Below are 21,987 nucleotides of genomic sequence, written 5' to 3'. Positions count from 1 at the left end.
CTGATTCCTCATTTCAGCATAATCCACATTTATTTTGTAAAATATCTAAATAGCTAACTAAAGAGGGCTCCTAGCTTACAGGAAGTTCTGAGTGTTCTGAAGTTTGATTTAACTCTAAGTCAGAACAAACCACAAGTTTTCAAGGTTTCCCCTACGTCAGGAACTTGTAGGTCCCCTTGTTCCATGGTAGAAACAGACTGGCAGAACAGGTCCAGCAAACTTTTATTTCCAGTTCCTTAAATAAAGCTCCTTTTGACTTTTGATTATTTTTTTTAAATAAAGGTCATTTTTATTTAAACACATTCCAACCGAGCCATATTTTATTGACTTCCTTTTTAGATTCAACTCTAGCTACTGAGAGTTGTCAGCGTTTTTAATTTGCTGTTTCATTTCAGAATGCGAAGAACTCTTAGGAGCAAGTAACTTTTCAAGAGCTATCTGAATGATATTAAAACAGAAAGCATTTCATTGTTTATCTTGAGACTGCATTTAGGACTGTGTGCCTCCCTCTAGGTAACAGAAGAGCCACGGATCAGCATAGTTGCCTCTTAGACACTATTATAGTAAAGAGTGGACCATTTTATACACTATATTAATATCATGAGCGTAGGCACGCTTGTGGATGATCTGCAGACAAGTATCAGGCAGGTATCTTTTGCTACTAAAACCACAAGTTTTCAAAGTTATACCATAATTGGTTTTAATTACATGTTATTTTCACATAATACAGTCAGAGGTAGATGATGGCAGAAAACCGATTTTTTTTAGACTTAACAACAGAAGAAATCCTGACTACAAGCAACTAGCCAGAACCTAAGAAGCTACTGTCATTCTTGTGCATTATGACAATTATTTCTGTGTAAACCGTTAAAAAAGAATTTAAACACAAATTGTTCTTGTCTACATTTGTAGGCTGAGAGGGAAAAATAGGAACTGTGGCCACATTTTCAGCTCCCTTCTCCCAGCTCTTTTGGCAGTGCTACCCATCCTGTACTTCAATTATATTCTCCCTCACACCGCACTACTATTCTCATACCTGATAAGGAGCAATCCGGGCTTTTGTCTCCCTTGCTGCTGCAGCTGCACCACCATAAGTGGTCTTTCCAGGGTAAAATGGAGAATCCCCAAGCTGGCTTGTCTTAAAGAGAGAAGTGTTTCCAAGTGACTACAGAAAGGTGGTATGATAAGTGGTTAGGAAAATGGCTACACATTCAAACTGATTAAAATTAAGACTGTGCAGTACTTACAGGAGAAGGAGATCCAAAAGCAGATAAATTGAATGCAGGTTTTTTAGAGCTGGCTGCATGATGCTGTGAGAGGGAATGAGATCTTTCAGCCTCTGTGGACCAGAGCAGCGGTGCTGAAGTATTTTTTGAAACTGTGATATCTGCCAAAATGAGACATACTGTATGTAAACGCCTTATGCACAGAGAGAACTTTAATATTAAAGATCACACTAACTCCGGAGTCCTTCAATACAGAAAAATAAATCTTACAGAATGAAAAAGTCCCCCAACACTCATTTCTCCAGCATTCTCAACCTTCAGAGTTCTTCAAATAGATCAATTTCATATATGGTAGGAAAACCAAGTATCAACTCTGAGCATGAAATCTGCTCACAGAACTGCAAATACACTACCTTTGAGTAATCTTTCAAAAGCCTGCGCAAAAAGTTACTATTATTGTATGCTTCCAATGCAGAGCCATTTTATTTTCTCTTCTTCCATAGTAAAATAAAAAGGAATGCATAAAACACTGGTGCCTCTATAATGATACCAAGTTTTTCTATGTTGGTCAGAGGCCAGAATTGTTAGAGATTCTGAACCTGAAAAATTCCCCAAAGGCTGATCTAACAGATTTAATGACATATTTTCCATGTATGTTTTATGGAGACACACCAGAAAGCTCTAGTAAACTCAGGTTATATTGCTAAAGCCTGGCAACATCTATTCTGAATTGTAAAAATACGTTCTCCAGAGAACTTGCTAAGCATGCCTCAATTCCTGTTTATATGGAGGACTAAAGCTGCAGACGTGCTGGTTGCCCTTTCTCAGTGAGATCACCTATTTATTGTTTTTACTTTAAAATGGTGTGCATTCCTTACTGAATTCAGCAAAAGACATGGCAGTACTGACAACTGATACCTTCTACCAAGAAAAGCCAAAAGAGAAGCACAAAACTTGTCCAGGCAGAATAGCTTCTTGATTGACTCCTGGTGGAAACACAGGAGGACATCTGGTGTTTCTATTTGTCACTTTCATTTATTCATATTTAGCCAGCTGTCAGTTAGACATCCTGAGTCACTCTTCCTTGCAGGCAATCAACCTAGCTGCCAAACTACTGCGAATCATCTTCTGTTCCTTCTATCCCAGTTCAAGATTTAAAGATCACCTCGCTAAGCGTGTTTTTATCAGCACCAACTATTTGCAATAGGGTTATATTAAAAAAGTAACAGGACAATATGCTTCTAAAATACAAAAAATTTAATTCTAACATCCAAAGCTGACATTCACCTACTTCATTTACTAAGGTGATGTGCAATAGTAAAGAATGCAAAGTACCTCACGTTACCAAAAAAAAACCATCTAGAGAACATGAAAGTTATTACCTTTATCAGACGCTCTAGAGGAGAAGCCACTCGTTGTTGAGATGTTATCATCATCATGCTGAGAGGTAGAATCTTTTATTTCTTTTACAAGAGACAGTCCAGGACTGCCAATGCCAAATGAAGATGATGTAGAGGGCTGACAGTGTGGTACTGTGGAATCCAACATGGTGCAGTTCAAATGGCTCCGATGAAGAGAGGGCCTTGTTAACACATCTGAGAAGTTCAATGCAGATCTACTCGTGGATGGTTCTAAACAAGAACAGGGAGACAATCAGCTTTCCTCTAGGCAAGCTCACAGAAGCCAAAACCTGTTTTCGATCAACAGTTATACTATTGCCAAGTTCTAAGCACAAAAATAGAGAAGCCGAATTTAACTTGCTCCTCATCCAGATAGGGTTTCATCTAAATGTCTGATTACAACAGCAACACTGCTTGCAATACTAAGTATTAATGTCACATTGAGAAGTAGTTAATTATGAGGTTTTACAACACCAAATTCTGACCCCATGCTCAAGAGTTTTAACACCAGGTCTTTCACTATATCAAACATGTATGAATTCCGTCCTCTGACAGATAAAGCTTGCAATAAGCTTTAAAAACTTTGGGATGACATGGCAAGTTACAGACAATGCTGTAGTTTATAAAATCTTGTAACAAAGGTGTTAATCTGAACACATAACATGAAACTGTGTATTTGCAGGGGTTTTGGGGGAGTTTTGTTTGTTTTGGTGCCCATCTCCACAATTCTATCACATCAGGTCATGCTACAGGGAAAAAATAGAATCATAGAATCGTTTAGGTTGGAAAAGACCTTTAAGATCATTGAGTCCAACCACTAACCTAACACTGCCAAGTCCACCATAAAACCATGTCCCTAAGCACCATGTCTATACGTCTTTGAGATGACTCAGCCCCTTCCCTGAGCAGCCTTTTCCAGTGCTTGATAACTCTTTCGGTGAATAAATTTTTCCTAATAGCCAGTTGAAACTTGAGGTCATTTCCTCTCATCCTATCACTTGTTATTTGAGAGAAGAGACTGGCACCCACCTCACTACAGCCTCTTTTCGGGTAGTTATAGACAGCCATCAGGTCTCCCCTCAGCCTCCTTTTCTCCAGGCTAAACAGCCCCAGTTCCCTCAGCTGTTCCTCATCAGACTTGTGCTCCAGACCCCTCACCAGCTTTGTTGCCTTCCTCTGCACTCTCTCCAACATCTCAATGTCTTTCTTGTAGTGAGGGGCCCAAAACTGAACACAGGATTCAAGGTGCAGCCTCACCAGTGCCAAGATAAAACACCATCTCCTAAACACTAACTTTTGAGATTTTTCCACAATGGATAAGTAAGCATCTTGGCCCCAGTGACGAGTATTTTTTCCCCACAAACCAAATGGTCTGTAAACATTGCCAGCGTCCTGCACGAGCTGGTCTCACAGCTACGACTCGCTAAACAAACAGAAGAGCTATTAATGGGTATCTTGCCTGATACCCACCTAAGTCCACAATCTCTCTCAGGAATTCTGGGAATGAACATGATTTTGAGTCACTATCGTCTTGATATTTGCACTGAAGCTTAAACAAGCTAGTTCAATCTTCATAACCACCACAGTCTCAGTAATTAGGTCTCCAAAGCACTGACAGATTTTTAAGACTGTTCTGCTTGAGATAAAGAGTTATCAGGCTGAAGGCTGACCAAGCAAAGGAATACAGGCTCTAGCACATCGGTATCTCAGAGCTGATGAAACAGACTTTCTATGATTTTAATAGTAATAATAATTATAAAATCTTATTCTTAACTGTAGCAAGAAAGATTGGTCTTCAACATCCACAGACTGCAACACAAGCTACTAAAGGCTTTAGTGTGTCCATCTGCTCCTGATTTCTTGGAGTTAGAAAGTTTGCTGTGCAGCTGTTGTTACTGAAAGGTCCTTTCACACAGTTCTTCAGGAAAGCCAACACATGTTCCTTATTCATGAAGACCTTCTCTATGCCTTTATCCAAACTTACTCTCAAACCACAGCTACACAGAAAGCAATAGAACTCCTTACACTGGCAACAGATATCTCCTCTTTGTTTTTCCTTCTTCCAACAACAGAAGCAACTGACTTTCTACACAGATGGTTATGTACATGTGCTTAGATAAAGCTTCTCTCCTTATTAAAAATTAAGTTCCACAAACCTGCTACTTTAAGAAAAACTCAAATGAGAGTATATGCAGATTTACAGAAGAAAACTACAGAAAGAGTTAGTCAGAGGCACTGGATTTAAAACATAATCTATCGTATGGTAAAGTAAGGGATTGCAGACTTCTTTGCCAAGGGCCCAAATAGGTTTTCAAAGACCCCATGCTAGCCATGCATGCACCTTAATGTTACTGAATATTTAAAAAAATAATAATGTCATAAACCAAGCTCCCCAGTTATCCATTAAGCTAACAAGGCACTTTACTAAATTGACTGAAGAAGCCCAAAGGAGAAAAAAAAAAATAATCAGGACATGAAAAGGAATTTTCCCCTGGCATTCTAGCATGGGGCCTTTTGTTTTAAAGACAACAAAACAAATTAATATTTTATTACCTCAGGCAATAAGACAGACTTCCATACCAGATGTTTTAAAAAGAAAATGTAACCCAGAACAGTTGCAAATGAATATTATCAATGTTTTGCACCTGGTTAGTTGACTATCTGAAGTTAACTGATGACTTTGATGACTTCTAAGAGCTGTAAGACAACCTCCAGTATGTTTCATAATTATGTTTAGAGTTTAAAGCTAAGACAGTTTCACAAACAGTTGCTGGGGTCTTTTTGTTTACTTTGGGGGTTGGGGGGGGAAGCTGTTATTATTATTTTTTTTAATTTTGTCAAAATGGTCCTTCCAGCTTCCTTTAGAAATTTAGATTCAAAACCAGAAATCTGTGAATAAATACAGATGGCCAGAATACGAAATTATTTTTCACATACCTTCTAAATTAATTCTTGCTGATTCAGGCGTGACTCGCCCATCAATCATTATGGTATCTTCATTTGCATAATCATGGTGATAGTTTACTGGATTCTCTTCCTGGTTTGTAGATTCATTTGTATCTACACATTCATCCTCACTTTTATTGAAATACTTCTGTAACCATCCTGGTACAATGCTTTTCACTGATTCTGTCACCCTGCTAATGATTCCCTGCTTGAAAGAGAAAAAACACTTGTTAATTACACAAACACAGTCAACAGCATAGGCTGGGATGAAAGTCTGCACAGACCTTGAAGACAGACATTAAATAGCAAATATTCAGAACAAGAATTAGGTAGAGCGAGTTGATACTTGACATAGGATCTCCAGAACTCTGGGACATGCAGGACAAAAATTCACCTAAGATGGATTTACTAACTTATTAGTTTCTGCACTTCCCAGTGACCTCAGCAATGTTTAGAATTCTGAAATTCCAGCCAAAGTTCACCATAGGCTTGTGAAGTCACAAGGCCATCAGGAAATTCTATTTCTAAATAACTCCTGATGTACATACTTTTTTGAGGACTCCTCCTCTTCACATCCTCACTTGAAAAACCACCAAAACCAGAAGCTCAGCAGCTATCTACAGTGATAGTGATGACCACAATAGCTGAGATCATCAGTGAACTTAGATATTTCTAATGTTTCTAATGCTAAACTGCAGTAACAACGTGTATTAAAAAACCCCACCGTTATGCTCTGAACAGTTAGGGTGTCCTGAAAGAAATCCTGGAAGAAACACAGCTATAGTTGAATAACAGATACTTCACTACAGGACTGTTAAACAGATCAATTCTGATCAAATTTCATTTCATGGTATGTTAAAGTTTTGGATCTCCAAACATTAATATTTTGCAGTTACTGAACACACAAAAGCCACTTCCATGTTGACGTTTACCAATTATTTGCAATGCTTACATTCTACATTTAAGAAATATTTATTTACCCTTTTGTTTTAGGCAGTCACTTGGTTCCCCATCATGCCCTCAAAATTTCAACACACTTTCCTGTCAAATCTCAACCCACAGAGCAGAACGCTCGCGGCACGGAGCTCCCTCCTCCTTACACTGCCTGCAGCCGCAGAACCAGCTGCTAAACTGCAAGCTGCAAACAAACGTGACAGCTAACTCAGCAATTTCAACACTTCGAAAACTGAAAAGCAGCAAGAGTTAAAAAGATTTTTGTTGAACTCCATCATCAGCTGCCAACACATGTATCAAAGGCTCTGCCAAGGTGCTTAAAATATTTTTCCGAGCTTAGGAAACAAAATTTTCTAGTCAAAATTGTTATTGAGGTGTAGAATATTGAAAATATTATTTGAGCATGTAACAGATACAGTCTAGTAATCTATTCTGAAACAAGAAGAACTCTGCTGTATTCAACTGCCTTTAAAAATGTAGCACACAAATTAAAACAGGAGCCCAAATCACTTATTGAAGTCTTTTGTACATGGTAATGCAAACACAAACTTACACAATTTATTAACAAATTAGACAACTTTGAATTTGGAGTTAAGAGGGGGGTGGGGAAAGAGCGAGGAAGGGAAGGTAGGAAACAAAAAGCCTTTTCACAGAAAGCCATATTAATTTACAATTTGACGTTTTTCATAATGACCTCTAATTTCATCTTGTACTTGCGCAAAGACAGAATAAATATCCAGGGAGAGTTTAAACCTGACAGAATACAGCATAATAAACACATCCATCACAATTACTACACTAAGATGCACGCAAGTATGCCATGGTCAGTATCTTGCTGCTGTTCTACATAAATACTAAGCCTCAGCTTTCCAACAAAAACTACTAAGTGCACGTAATACCAGAGTTCACAAACAGTTCAGTGCACAGTACCAACAATGAAGCATCTCACCTTACCCTATCCCCAGCCCCTCTTTCCCTGTGACACACTCTCCCCCTTTTTGGGGGATAAGTATTTTGCTGCTATGAATAAAAGCTTATCAGGAACTCACAGGAGTTAAAATTTGCCAAAACGAGCAAATGTTTGGGTCACAAACTGCATCCAAGGCAATGCTCTTTCCAAAAAGCTAAACTGAATTCAGTATTGCTAGAGAGTCTCTCCATCAGAAAATAGATATTATTTGCCATAGAACAGAACTGCACAATTCTCTTGCTGAAGAAATCCCAGGACTGAAAGCTACCTGAGACTCAGAATGGAAGACGTAGGCATCCAGAAGAGAGAACACACAATCATTAGTGATCCAAGTAAGTAACCTGAGAATCTAACTACACCAATAATTAACCAAGATGACATTTTACCATCTATATCTAAAACAGAATGGTTTGACCCTTTCTGGCATATGGTAGCCTTGCTGGCAATCTCCACATCATCAGCACTTTAAGACTAAGCTGGGTATCACAGAGTAACTTCCCAAATCAATCCAGGAGCTGGAACTTGCTCAGTGCAGCCATACTGTGGCAAGTCCTAACAGCCTGCTCCATCTGGCTGAGGTACAGTGGAAGACAAGAAGCATAGTTTTATGCTCCAGAATACTGCTGGCTTAGTGACAAAGCAAGGAAAAGCAAAATATATGGAAATGCACCTCCATTTTCTGACTGCAAAATGAAAAAGTTGATTAAAAGCACTGTGAAAAAAATAGACAGGCCATTACAAACAAGCCACCATCAAATACAGATCTTGCTAAATTAGAAAACCATACCTCCCCCTAAAAATAACACATGCACCCCAGGTATACACATCCACCAAAAAAAAAAAAAAAGAAAAAGAAAAAAAAAAGAATTCCTCATGGTATCTCCTACCAGCCCATCACAGCTGAAAACTGATCAATAAAGGACCATGGCTGGATTCCTGTCCAAGTCAGGCAGTTAAGGTACAACTGACCAGCTACACTTTCAAACATGCACATTCCATATCCTTGCTATGACATTTCTATGCCTTATATCGCCTGTAAAGCTGGCATTTTAGTTTTACTCTAACTTTTCATTTTCTAACTCTACAGTTTCAGCACATGGGTTTGAACACTCTCTCTGCCTACACATGCAAGACAAGCCAACCCTGCCAGCAGCAGAGCACCCTCCCTCTAGTGCTCCTGCACCACCACCTCTGTATTTTGTCCATCCCACTGACACAAAGAGATCTTTAGAGGTGAAATACAGAACACGCAACACAGGATGACTCTAACATGCTTATTCCTCTAGCGAAATCTGAGCAGACCACTCAGATCCCAAGCCCCTGGTGTTACAATTTTGTACCAGTCCCTTCCTGACCACCTTCATTCACTACAGCTACACCAACTACTGCACAAAAACTCTTCCAGTTCCCAGGGCCGGGTTGGGAGCGGAAGCAGCGGTGCTGGCGCACGGCTTTAACGCTCATAACTCCTCATTTCTACAGGCCAGATAGGCACCAAGCTTAGTATCGTGGAAGGGCAGAAGATGCCATAGGGCAATCCTGACTGCGCATAGCAGCGTTTTAGTCGGTGAATGTGTTTTGGTCCTTAAGTGACTGACTTCGGCAGTCTGAGAGCTGCTGTCAGTACTCACGGCTGTCAGCTCATCCTAAATGCATTCATACTCTATTTTCATCATAAAATATCAGCAGGAAAACAGAACAAAACAACAAAAAACCTGAAAAGAGCCAGTAGCTTAGGAACAGATATTTACAACGGCTTTTCAAATCCTGTGCATCAACCTGTCTGCAGCTCCGCTCGATATAGTCTATGTATACAAATGCCACAGCAACAGTAACTACAGTCACAGTTACTCAAGGCATATTGCTTTAAGATGCAACTCTAAGCAAAAGATCTGTAGATACAAATACTAAGCAGTAAACAAACAAGTGTCCTAATTTAGTACTTTAAAATATAATCTCTTCAAATGGTCTCTATAAAGAAAGAAATATCCCTAAGTTATGGTCACAGTTTGACGACCAAACTTAAAAGCAGGCGATTTCTTGGCCAAAAATATGTATGGAATAGGATGCTTTTCCCACTCATGTCTTTCACATAGCAATGGAGGAGGATAGTGCTGGCAGGAGTACTCAGCAATGATGTATTACTGGAAAACATCTATTTTTGTAAATGATTTGATCAGTCTGAAAGGTTTAAGTAAATCCCACTATACAACACAGGAAATACTAAAAAAAATATAAAGGTCATACACTAATATGAATTTGTCAAGAGGTGCAAAATACACAACCAGATAAAAGACCCAATTTCCACTTGACTATATGCACACCTTTGAGAGCATCAAGATTTTTCTCCAGGCTTCTCAGATTTTTTGCTCCCCATTTCAAGCTTCAAGTTTTTAAAACATACGAATTAGTAAGTCCTCAAAAAGAAAACATGCACCTAATGGTGAAGTTCACTGAGATACAGCAGATCAATCTGACCTCTTCCAGCCATCAGAAAGGAACTTTTGTGCTCTGTCCATCCTCCACGGTTACCTCATACCAGCTCTGGTGCCTCACAGGATACTCTGGAAACTAGCAGAATTCGTTAATCTGGCAAAAAGTACAAGTTACTCTGCTGGACTAATGAGTTACACTGGCTCAGTGCACCAAAACTGGCCCAGTGCACCAGAACTGGCCCAGAGAGAGAGGAAGATTGGGCAGCCAGGATGAGAGGAAGAAGAAACTAAACTTCCTCCATTCTGTGTCCAGACTGCTGTTAAAAAGACCATCCCTTTCTCTTCTTCCACTCACCCTTCCCTGGGGTTGCACTGGCACATACACACAGCCAAGTGACAAACTGTATGATGGCTCTCTCAAATAGACCTAGACAAAAAATCTGTCAATAGACTGTGGCAGTGAGGACTACCCCTCAGGGGCAGCAGGTCACCCTGTGGCTGCAGGGGTGCTCATGCAGGAATAGAAATTGTAACATGACGTGATTGCCTCTTGCAGTGGCATAGACTCAAACTGGCTTAAACTAACTCTGCTTTTGCTATTCAGTGAGTGGTTTCTATTTGGATGTAGGACAGCAGAGTTTGATATTTCATTTAGAAAAAGGACAATAAAAACTTATGACTTAATATGAACAATATGCTACAGGAATGCAATTAATTATGTAACATTTGAAAAACAACAATTTTAAGGCAAGTGGACTAGTGCATATTCATTTCTAAAAGTCATGAAGAGAAGATTATGATGCCAGGCACCAATGTATTTCCTTCTTATTGCTTGAAGTGACCCTTATTTTCCTGAGTCCAGTTAGCTTTAGAATAAACACCCCAGGGAAATTCAGGTGCTTTATTCATTTGGCAGTGGTTGCACATCTTTACCCCATGATTATCAGTTCCATCGGAGTGCAAAAAGCCAGTGTATGCTCTGATAGATAAGTTGGTGTCTACCCCACTAGATTAAATCCTTGTGATGCTGAATGGTTTTCTCTCCAGATTTAGCAGAGTATGATAACACACGTTTTATATTTAGGATTTAAACACACAGTTTAGGCATAAAATTGTCTATCTTATTTATAGGTATTCTCTATACAGTAAGACCTAATTCATTACAATATTTCAACATCACCAAACATAACTGATAATGGAAACACCAAACTCTTCCTCTTTCCCGCATTTATGGTAAGTTTATGCATACAAAGGCTTTCAAGGCATCAAACCCCATAGTACAGTTTTTCCACCTCCTGTAATATACTAGACTTCCAGCAACGAATTAAACATTTTCAGAGCCACCTCTCCTAAAAGCACTCACAAACATGGTATCACAGGTTCAGCACGTAGTAGTGAGTACACGCTATGTATGTAAAACACAAGCAAGGGCAGGCCAAATTCTTCAGCAGCTCCTGAAATAATGGTGAAATACCATTCCAGGGCAACTCACAGCTTGCTGATGTCCATCCCCTTGTTGAGTGCAGACAAGGTTTTTTAGATAACCTAAGCATATCTCACAAAATTAAGTACTTACTGCTACAAAATTTCACTCCTGCCACTTTAGAGTGGCACTCAAAAGTAAATCACAGTCTTCAAAGAAGACCATAATTAAATTTTTAAGTTAAATGTGGTGTTAACAAGACAGTGAAGTACTTTCATGCTCCCTCTGAAATACCTTTCCTATCCATGCCAATCTACAAACTGACCTGACAATACAATGTGCAAATGGTTTTGCAAAATGCAATACGTCAATCCCGTTGCACATTCAGTATGTTATCTTATTCAAAACATGGACCATGTAAGTTAAAATGAAGAAAACCAAGGAACCATCATTAATTATCTTCTGTGATCACCTGATATTTTAGCAAAACTCAAAGCCTTCCTACTTCTCAAGTATTGTACATAGGCATTGTCTAGAATACAGAAGTTAAGCCTCACAAAATCTAAATCAGCAGAACCTGCAATCACTTTGCAGGACACATTTAACCCTGCCACATATACTTCTTGACTAGATTTTAAAATGTAAGAACTAGTGCCTAGGAGAAACTAAACCACTGTCTCTCAGGCATGGCTGCTTTAGCGGAAGCGGCAGCTATAGTTATATCCTTTGAACATTTGAAAGTAGGATTCTGAAACTGTAAAGCCAAGGTAGGCTCACCTCTGCTGCAGGGCAGTAATCTTCGGTCATAAGGGGCAGCAGTGTCTTTCTGGCCATAATTTTTCATCACAGCCCATCTGACAGAACCAAGAGCATCTCACAAACACATAACCAGTACCTCCAAACACTGTTCTCTTATCAGTAACATGAAAAATTCCATTGCACACACAGATTATTTTAGCAGTTGTAAGCAATTGCATCTACAAGTCTGTATATATTCTGCCACTCTGTAAATTTAATAACAAATACTGAGGACTGACACTAGAAGAGGTGCACTGCCACAGCTCATTTTACCACGTATCTAGTTGCACCACAGTAATTCCTTAATACAGCTACATTCAAACCATTTTAAACCTTGTTTACATACGCTTAGCTTGGGGTGACTTAAGCTACAAATGTACCTATATTACAGGCTTGCATGTACTATTACAGTTTTTCCTCATCAATTTAATATTTTGTTACCATAAATCTTTCAGTGTTTCACTAGATCTGTAATTCAGTCCCAAAGAAAATGCCAGTTGAACAGTATAACCCTTCGCTTGGTTTACTTTAGTCTTGGAGGTCACCAGACCTTGAGCTCTAATAGGGGAAGGAGTTGTGAGACACACCTGCTTCCAAAAAGGCAGATGATTCAAAATACAATCATAACTAAAAGCAAAGTCAGCCAGCTTTCCAGGACAGTCTCATACAACTCTTTCCAACGCCAGAGCAATGGAAACAATAATAAATATGGAGAAATAAAATTTTCTACAGGCACAGGTATTCACAAAGCTCACGTGTGCTAAAACTGTAGGTAAGATTTCAGTGCATGTTGGTGTCCAGGTGCTGGCATATACAATTTTGCCCAGCAAATGTGAATGTAAATATGAACTTAGGCTTTCTTTAAAAAACATGGTGGTCACAATCAAGCCAAACACACACAAAGGCACTGTAATTAAATGCAACATGCAATTATGAGATGAGTTATAAAAACTCAAAGGGAACTCCTCCCTCAGAACTATTAGTACTGCTGCCCAAATACAGAAGCTTTAGTGCTATCGCATTTCTTACACAAAGGGGAGAAAAAATATTTAAAGTCTTTTCTGGTCAAAAGAAGGGGAATGTGTTTGTGAATTCTGCAACAAAAACAAAGAAAAGCAAATCTCATCGTTAAGACAAGCTCTTTTAATTGTTTTTGTACAGTAAACTAGGATACCACAATGACAAATAGTGTATCAGCAAACTGCAAAAGTACTTATGCTTCAGGCAAAGTTAAACGAGCTAGTTCATACTTGCCTTCACTCAATTTTAAGATGGTCCAACTGACTTGGCTTCAAAGGTTTAGAGTACTTACCCTGTCCTTCCACCAACAACGTTAGGGGTATAACAATCTCTCACCAGATGTGGTGATAAATAGCAGCAAATAACACTACCTTCAAGTGGCTCAACTGTTAGCGAAATTAACATCTCTCTGGCTTAAATGATGCATTTAAATTGTACCTTCAACTAGGTAGTTGTAGCGGGCAGATAAGACCTGTAGCGTTTAGACATGAGGAGAAAGCAAGCCAAGACTTTTTTGCAGCACTATAAATAAAAATAAAATAAAATATGGAATATAGTGGCAAGAAGGGAAGATACCTGGCACAAGAGATCGGTACAAGTGAAAATAAGAAATATGTCCAAATTTAGGGCAATTGTTCATGAAATTGCATAAATAAGTAACTTAATACCCTAACAAGTAATAAAAAACTTGCCTAGTGGCTAGAATTCCTCATTAGAAAAATATTGTGGGCATTTAGTAATTATTCAGCATTGAGGACTTATACTGTACGTTACAAAAAGCACAGGAGTTTTCATTATAATGTCTTAGTAGTACATACCAAGAAACATATACTGAGGAAGACTCCTCCCTCTTTTCTCATGACTGTTCAAGTATCACTATTAGACATACCATACATGTACAATAGCTACACAATTAAATACTGGGTTGATTATACCTAATATTAAAAAGCAAAAAACTCACAGACTTTTTGAAATTTAACAGCAGAAAATTTGAAAAGTGTATCACATGACTTAACACTAAAATCCAGAAGACAAAAAAAAAAATCTGGAAAACAGCAATCATAGACAAAAGCCTCTTAGCTATTCTCTTCTTAAGGGCAACCTTGCAATTTTCTCTAGATAAAATGCAACAGTGAGATAGAGGAATTATTGCTTCCCTCAAAGAGCATCATAGCCCTGAAGACAGAATTAGAGGACAGATCAACAAAAGGATTACCAACCCACCCAAAGTAACACTGACATTTATGCTGAAGCCACATGCCTGTGCGTGCCCTGTGGTCCAACAGCAGCAACAACAGAACCGTGTACACACAGATGCTGTAGGGCACCCCAGAGGTCACCTACTCCAACATCCTGCTCAGAGAAGGGTCAAGAACAGCAGGCTGCCCGCAGCTGTGTCCATCTGGGTTTTGAGCATCTCCAGGGACTAAGACCTCTCTAGGCAGTTCTTCCAACACAATGGCTATCCTTAGAGTTAGAAGATTTCCCTAATATGAAATCAGAACTTCTCATTTTGCAACTTGAGTCCATTGTCTCTTTTCCTGTTGCTACGAACCTCCTAAAAGAGCCTTGCTCCACCTTCTCTACAATCTTGTCAGGCATTTGCTCTTCTTAAGCTGAACAAACACAGCCCTCATGTGCCTCAGCCCCCTAATCACCTTGGTGGCCCTCGACTTTTTTTTTTTTTTTTTTTTTTGTACTGGAGAGGCAAAAATTGGACATAACACGCAGATGCAGTCCCAGAAGTGCTGCAAAATCACCTCCCTCAACATCCTTCCCACATTCTTAGTAATACCACCAAGAATGCAGTTGGCCCTGTTCACCTCAAGGGCATGCTACTGATTCAAGGTTCAACTTGCTGTCCAGCAGGTAGGTGGGGTTGTTTTGTCCCAGATGAAAGACTTGGCATTTGCCTTTATCAAACCTCATGAGGTTCCTGGCAGACCACTTCTGTTGAGATCCCTCAATGGCAGCCCTGTCCTTCATCATACAATAGGGCTGACGTTCCCCCAGGTTTGGTATCATCTGGGAACCTATTGAGGATGCATGACATTCCTTCATCCCAGGTTATTAATAAAGACGTATAACAGTGTCAGCCCCAATATCAACCCCTGAGAGCCTATATTAGCAGTCAGCTGCCACTGGAACTTTGTTATGCTGATCACCACGCTTTGAGGCCAATGGTCCCGCTAATTTTCCAGCTGCTTTACAGTCCACCTGACAAATCTGTATTTCACCAGCTGGACTAGAGGGATAACATGGGAGACCATGTTGAGGGCTTTGCTAAAGTCCGGGTAAACAACATCCACTGCTTGCCCGATGTCCACTAAGCCAGCCATCCCACCGCGTTACAAATTTGTTACACGATGATATGGCAGCCCGTACCTACACTAATCCGAAATAGCTCTGCTCAAACTTTTTTAGGCAAGCAGAAGTTCTGAACTCAGTCCCCTCACAGTCCTTAGAATCAGCAGCAGCGCAGTTCCTCCACAGCAGGGGAGCAAGAACCGGTTCTAATTACTGACTGGAGGAATAAATAACTCAGAGGAAGTGATGTGCTGCCAGCATCCAAAGGCAATTTGCAGTGTCCCAGCTAACACAGTCAATTATTTCATCTGTTTTTTTCTTCTCCTAAGATACTGCTCACTAATATTGTTTTTCTCCAATACTTCACAGTCTCCAAGGCTGTCATGACAACACTTCGAAAGACAAAACCCAAAGTATTAATAAAATGCTATAGCAATCATCGTCTACAATTTGTTGCACCACTGACAGCAACTGTTAGCCTAAACGAGAGAGAACTGTCAATATCTCAGTTTAAAAAGTTCTTCCCAACCAGGATACATTTTTGTTTACGGTAGCAGTAGAAAGCCAAGTACCACATTTAAACATCTGGTTTGCTAATACAATTTGATATTGTTGAGACAGAGACAAAAGCTGTGATGTTAACTACTAGACCATTCTTTTAAAACAAATCTTTAAATACACATTAAACATTTCTTCAAATCTATTCACTTTAGATCAATGTGCTAGCCTACTACTGAACCAAAACAAGCAGAGAGAAGCATACAAATATAAATACAACCACCTAAGCAAGCTTCACGGTGCAATCTTATCCATAGGACTTAAACCAACACAATTCTACTTGTGGAGGTCTGCATAAACATTCTTAATAAAATTTTTTTAATTAATATTTTCCTGCTTCAGCTCCATGAAACGTTAGTATACATTGCTCAATATGATACCCTAGGAAATCTTTAGCATGAGTTTCAAAATTTCCTCCCAAAATAAACCAGGTGGTTTATAAGATTACTTGTGCCTGATGTCACCATCCACCAAGAAAATCCCATGCGTACATCAAACAATAATTTACAATTGGTCTACCTTCAAGACAGTAGCAGGTGATAATGGAATCATTTAGACATTGCTGCATCTAGTTTAAGTTCCCAATCCTGTACCTATTCCATTCGGGAAGAATGTTACATGATGTTTCAAGTGACTTCGTGAAACTCACCCATTCAGAAAGGTTTTCATGACCAGGACCAGTGAATGTGCCTTTCAGTGGCCTTCTGGTCCCCCATTTCAAGCAATAGGACAAGGACAAGACCAACTAAAGGCACGGTGAAGCTTATGCTGGTTTCACCAAGGAAAACATCCTTGGACTGTTCTCTTGTATATCAGTGTAGCACACCTACATGTTCCTGCTCCGGCAGGGGGATTGGACTAGATAATATTTCGAGGTCCCTTCCAATTCCCAACATTCTGTGATCTACATTATAAATATGCACTGGCATGTACACACATAAGAAAAACCAAAAATTTATCACTCCCCAGCAAAATTTTCAATCTACAACTCTAAGCTGAAGCTTAACATAAATGTACAGGTTTATGGGAAGGTTATAAAGCCTTTTCAGATAATTGTTTTTTCACATGCTTCAATCTGCTTCCATGAAAGCCCAGGAGAGCTTTCATTTGATTAACTATTAAATAAAAAAATAACCAAGAAAGTTATTTGATTCTCTTCTCCTGTAAGTCACATCTCGAATCTTTGAAATGCATATGTTACCTGGATGAGAATGGCACTGTTCCAGGCTAAACCAGCATACATGCACAAAAGTGCAAAACTAAACATGAAATTAACAGGAACAAGGACATACTATACTAGAAGCTGTGTAATAAGTCAACAATGTAAACACTCATCCCATTAACACATCCACACTAGTAATTCCAATCATCAGCCTACCTAAATGGCTCAGATAAACCAACATTTAGAAGCACTGAGGCCACATCCAGAGGATGAAACCTAGATGTTGAGTGCAACAGCTCCCTCACACGTGCTTAGCTCTCAAAGAAGCCATAATTTTAACCCAAGTGCCTAAGCTCCTCACACAGTACAGAAGGAGGCTGGATATTTCAGCGCGAGACAGCTGAATAAACAGGTAGCACACGAACCACAGCGTAATCTAAAGTCAATGCATTCAGTGTGGACCTGTCAGCATTTAGCCACCAGGAAGGCAGAGTCAATGGGGAGGGACTCCTCAGTTCTACTCCCAGAATGCTCAACACAGAGACACAAAAAGGCTCTCCTCTTTCCAAGATGTGATTCCCACCCCACAAACCTTCGCAGTGGGCAAGTCTATACCATCTCTAATCAGCAGTGCTGCTGTTTTTGTTGGTTTGTTTAATAATGTAGCTGCTGACAGTGCACTTTTTGTAAGGCTGGATGGTAACTCAGAAGGGAAAATACCACAGTTTAGTTCCTTCACTAGTAAGGGAATTTGTGCCCATTGTCTGCAGCCTCCAGGAGAATACACAAGCTGCAAGTCAGAGTCCCTTCTTCCAGGCAGCATCTGTTCACCGCTCCTATTTGAGTCTGGTTTAAAAAAAAAAAAACAAAACACACACACACAAACATAATGAAGCACGGCTCTGAAGTTTAATGATCAGGTACCTTCAGAAAAAAGGCCAGGAAGTATTAGGCTTTGCGTGTTTGCTCCAAGGAACATCTAACATGAAAGAAATTAACTTCTGAAATCAAGGATCAGAGCCTGCACATCTCCAGTCTTAGAAGGCAATGTCTTCGTATACATCCTCCTTCTGGCTCAGTGAATCATGCATTCTTTTTCTGGATAGTAACACAGCTTCAGCCAGAAGAACTGAAGACAACACACAGCTTAGCAACTGGGATATCCACCCGGAAAGTGGAAGATGTAGGTTGACACCTCCAGGCAAAAAGAGAATCTGAAGCAGGGTCTACCACATTCTGAACAAATGCTTTAGCTAATAGTCATGAAAAGGCAGCAGCAGCACATCCTCTTCCAACTGTCTTCTAAAGCTGTCGCTGTACTTTATAGAAGACTGATTCTGCAGCACACGGTGGGCGTGACCGGAGAATTCTCACCTGACTGAACTCCCCAGGAGACTATGGCAAAATAACAACATCCAGAAAGCAGACAATCATGAGCCAGGCATCATGCTAATCATCTCCCATTTAAGTAAAAAAAAAAAAAAAAAAAAAAAATCATATCCTAGGAGCTTTAAAGCTATTAGTTATACTGCGTACAGTACTTAGGCACCTTCGGAGCTTGGTGATACAGGACCGAGGGCTTCTAGGACCACAGTCTTGGCTGCAAGCACCAAGAACAGTTCTATTAAAGTATTTCTATGAACCTCCTTATTGATAATTGTTAGGGGAGAGGAGGAGGAGAATCAGGAGGTATAACCTCATGTCAAGATTGCATTGGGCACTTTCATGTCTTCCCAAACTCATTACTGAGACGCAATTTTACCACTAAACCACAGAATACTTCTGCAAAGTGGATATCATATTGAAAATAGGAACACTTGTCAATTAATTTCAGTTTAAGCTCACTCGCTACCCAGAGCTTATCTTTTTCTGTAATGCAAGCTAGCAAGCTGCATAGGGTTTAAAAGCTATCCATTATAACAAATGCACATGGATCAGTTTGCCTATTTAATCATTACAATTTTTTGACCCCTATATTAATTTCCCCACTATGTTAATTTGAACCATGTATTTGCAGCATCCATTCTCTGGGCAGAATCCCACAGATATCCCCAAGCACATGTTTGCTTTGGCACATTGTTTAAATAAACCTACTGGAAAACACACAGAGATAACAGACAATAGAAGAGTCAGAAAACCATCTACACTTATTATTTTAAGTTCCTCTGTAAGCTTTATCACGTATCTACGTAGTAGTCAACACATGCAAGATATGGCAATTTCAACATTATCATTCAGAGGAGCTTTCAGTATTTGCCCTGTAAGTGCAGCGATCCTTTGTATTACAGGTCACCATCCTATCTTTACAAGGACAACACTGCTCATCAGTAGACTATATAAAAGACGAAGTATAGTACTTCCCGAACAATAAAAACTAATTGAGCAACAACTCGTGCATAACACACCCTCAATTTGGCATATAATATTCAATCCCTGAACTTATGTTACTGATTAAATAATGTAAAGGTTTCGGTTGAACAGGCAAATTCAGGTTCATAAATACACGTGCAAAGGCATTTCCAGAGCACTGTCTCTGGGCATCTTCAAATTTCTTGATTAAACAGCAACTGGGAAGGATCTCTCATTTCTCCCCCCTCCAGCAACTCCGAATGGCATGAGATTTTTGTGCTGTAATTTACAAACTGTTTTTTTTGTAAAAAAAAAAAAAAATCTACTCTGCCCTACAATACAAAGGAGACCAAATGCCTTATGAATTACATTTCACTTGCACTGCATCAGCACATTTAGGCACAGACAAGTGACTGAAGAAACTACCAGATGCAGACCTCAGGGTTCTGCATGCAGCATCCTACCAAAAAAAAAAAGAAAAAAGAAATCGGAGATGCCGAACTGAATAGCACCCCCACAAACTCATTCGCGATTTGAAACTTGTCAAGAAAGGCAAATATTAGAAAGGATGGTAACCCTGCATCAACTTAAGCAGGGGAGCTCACTGTGAGACGGGTGCATGCAAACAGCAAGCACAGATGGTTCTTTCTGGTGCTCGCCCCGGGGTCCTTAAGGAATCAGACGGCCCGGAGTCAAAACGATCACTCGGCAAAGGGGGAGCCAGCCCACCCCGGCCGCATGGCGGGGGAAGGAGCACCTACCCCTTGAGCCGCCTCCTCCTCCCGCCGAGCGGGGCCATCTCCCCCGGCCCAGCAGGAGACAAAAGGGAGGTAAAGATCCCCCATCCCCGCGGGCCGGGGCGACCGCCCCAACTCCCACAATCCCCGCGGCCCCGGCGGGAAACCCTTCCCCAGCCGCCGCCCCCCGAGCCCGCTCCGCCGGGAAACCCCGGCCCGCAGCCTCGCACGTGGGGAGGGGGAGGGAAGGGGCGGGGCCGCCTCCCGGGGCGCCAAGGGAATGAGGGGGGCACGGGGAAAGGGGCCTCCCGCCGCGCCTCACCTGCTTGCTCCTCGCATAGGGCGGCTTCGCGGCGCCCAGGTGGTACCGGCGGGTCCGGATCTTGCCGCCGCCGACCCCGCCGCCGCCACCCGAGGCCATGATGGGATCCGGCCCCTGCTCCGGCCCCTTCTCTCCCCACCGCTGCTCCGGCCCCGCCGCGCGCGCGCCGGGCCCGGCCCCCGCCGGCCGCCTCGTGCGGCCGCGCTCCTCCGCCGCGGCCCGGCCGCGCTCGCCTCGCTGCGCTGTCACCGTCACCACAGGGACGCGCCCGGCCCGGCCTCCTGCGCCGCTCCCGCCCGCCACGCGCCGCGCGGCCTGGCGCGGGGACTCCGCGGCCTGCCCCTCCCCGCCGCGCCAAACCCCGCGCGCGTTCGCCGGGCTCGTTCTCTCTCACGGGCGGGAGCGCGCGCGCGCCACGGCGCGCGCCGCCTCGAACGTTCCTCTGCGCTCCCGCGCGCGCCCTCCGGCTCGCTCACTCTCTCTCTCTCTCGCGTTCCCCCGGCGCCGGCCGGCCCCGCGCTGCCCGCCCGCCTGCTCGCGGCCGAGCCGCTGCACCCCTCCCCCGCTCCGGCCGACCAACCACACAGCGCCCGCCCGGGCGGGGCTGCGTCACTGCGCCGCGCGGGCTGCGTCACAGGAGCGGGACCGCCCGGCAGCCCTCGCGCGCTTGGGCACGGCCCGCCCGAGGGAAGCGGGAGGGGCCGGGGACGGGGCGCGACGCGACGGCGGCCCCGAGCCCCCGCGGGCAGGGCCGGCTGCGCGGGAAGAGGCCTCGAGGGGCTGCCGGGACCCGCGAGGGGAAGCGGGAATAATTCCAGCCCCGGGCCGCAAGCAAAGGCTGGGAGCGGAGGTTCGTCACGGGGGTAGGCCGCGCCGGCGTGACCCCGAAAGAGGTGGCGCTGGCGGCTCCTCCGGCATGACCTCGGGATGCCACTGGACAATTATTGGGTTTGCGCAAGCAATAGAAATGACAACCTGCAGGTTTATTGTCGCTCATTTTGGCAGATAGGAAGCAGGTGGAAAAATGTTGCAACGTAGCTGCTTCTTTCTCCATTCTATAAATGTAAAATATTTGGATTTTTTAAAAATTCTACTAAAAGCAGAAAAAAATCTATAGCTCCAGATCAGTATAAATGTAGGAGTAGTTACACAGGCCTAAAATTACATGCGTCCCTTTGAAGGCAACTGCGAGGCTGATGTGGCCCCCGGTGAAAATGAGTTTGAGACTTCTGCTCTAGATCTTACAGAGCATTGATCTGCCCTGAGAATGGAGCAGAAAATTACAAGCACGTTCCCTATTTAGAAGACAATAAAAATGTTCACCCTAGAAAAAAACAATGTACTAAAAAAACTACTGTTGGAGAATGAGACACAGGTGAA

The 21,987-nt window shown here is 41.9% G+C and overlaps 1 protein-coding gene across 6 annotated transcripts in view; it reads right to left on the bottom strand.

Annotated features, from left to right (window-relative positions):
- NUP153 (nucleoporin 153) overlaps nt 1-21,196 on the bottom strand; it is a 45,526-nt gene extending 24,330 nt beyond the window's left edge. For 3 of the 6 annotated variants that reach the window (XM_082046123.1, XM_082046126.1, XM_082046125.1), the window contains exons 1-5: nt 20,608-21,196; nt 5,564-5,780; nt 2,609-2,857; nt 1,248-1,387; nt 1,037-1,165 (exon numbers count right to left, since the gene is read on the bottom strand). In XM_082046123.1, coding sequence (XP_081902249.1) covers nt 1,037-1,165; nt 1,248-1,387; nt 2,609-2,857; nt 5,564-5,780; nt 20,608-20,706 — 834 coding nt within the window. In that variant the 5' untranslated portion in view covers nt 20,707-21,196. Of the gene's footprint in view, nt 1-1,036; nt 1,166-1,247; nt 1,388-2,608; nt 2,858-5,563; nt 5,781-18,123; nt 18,494-20,607 lie in introns of those variants that run through there. The other 3 variants (XM_082046127.1, XM_082046124.1, XM_082046128.1) reach the window with 3 other exon arrangements.
- Nucleotides 21,197-21,987: the final 791 nt, after the last annotated feature.

The sequence above is a fragment of the Streptopelia decaocto genome (assembly GCF_964273445.1).
Source record: "Streptopelia decaocto genome assembly, chromosome: 2".
Taxonomy (NCBI): Eukaryota; Metazoa; Chordata; class Aves; order Columbiformes; family Columbidae; genus Streptopelia; species Streptopelia decaocto.
The sequence above is the reverse complement of the archived record's forward strand: the minus strand, read 5'-3'. Positions and strand labels throughout refer to the sequence as shown.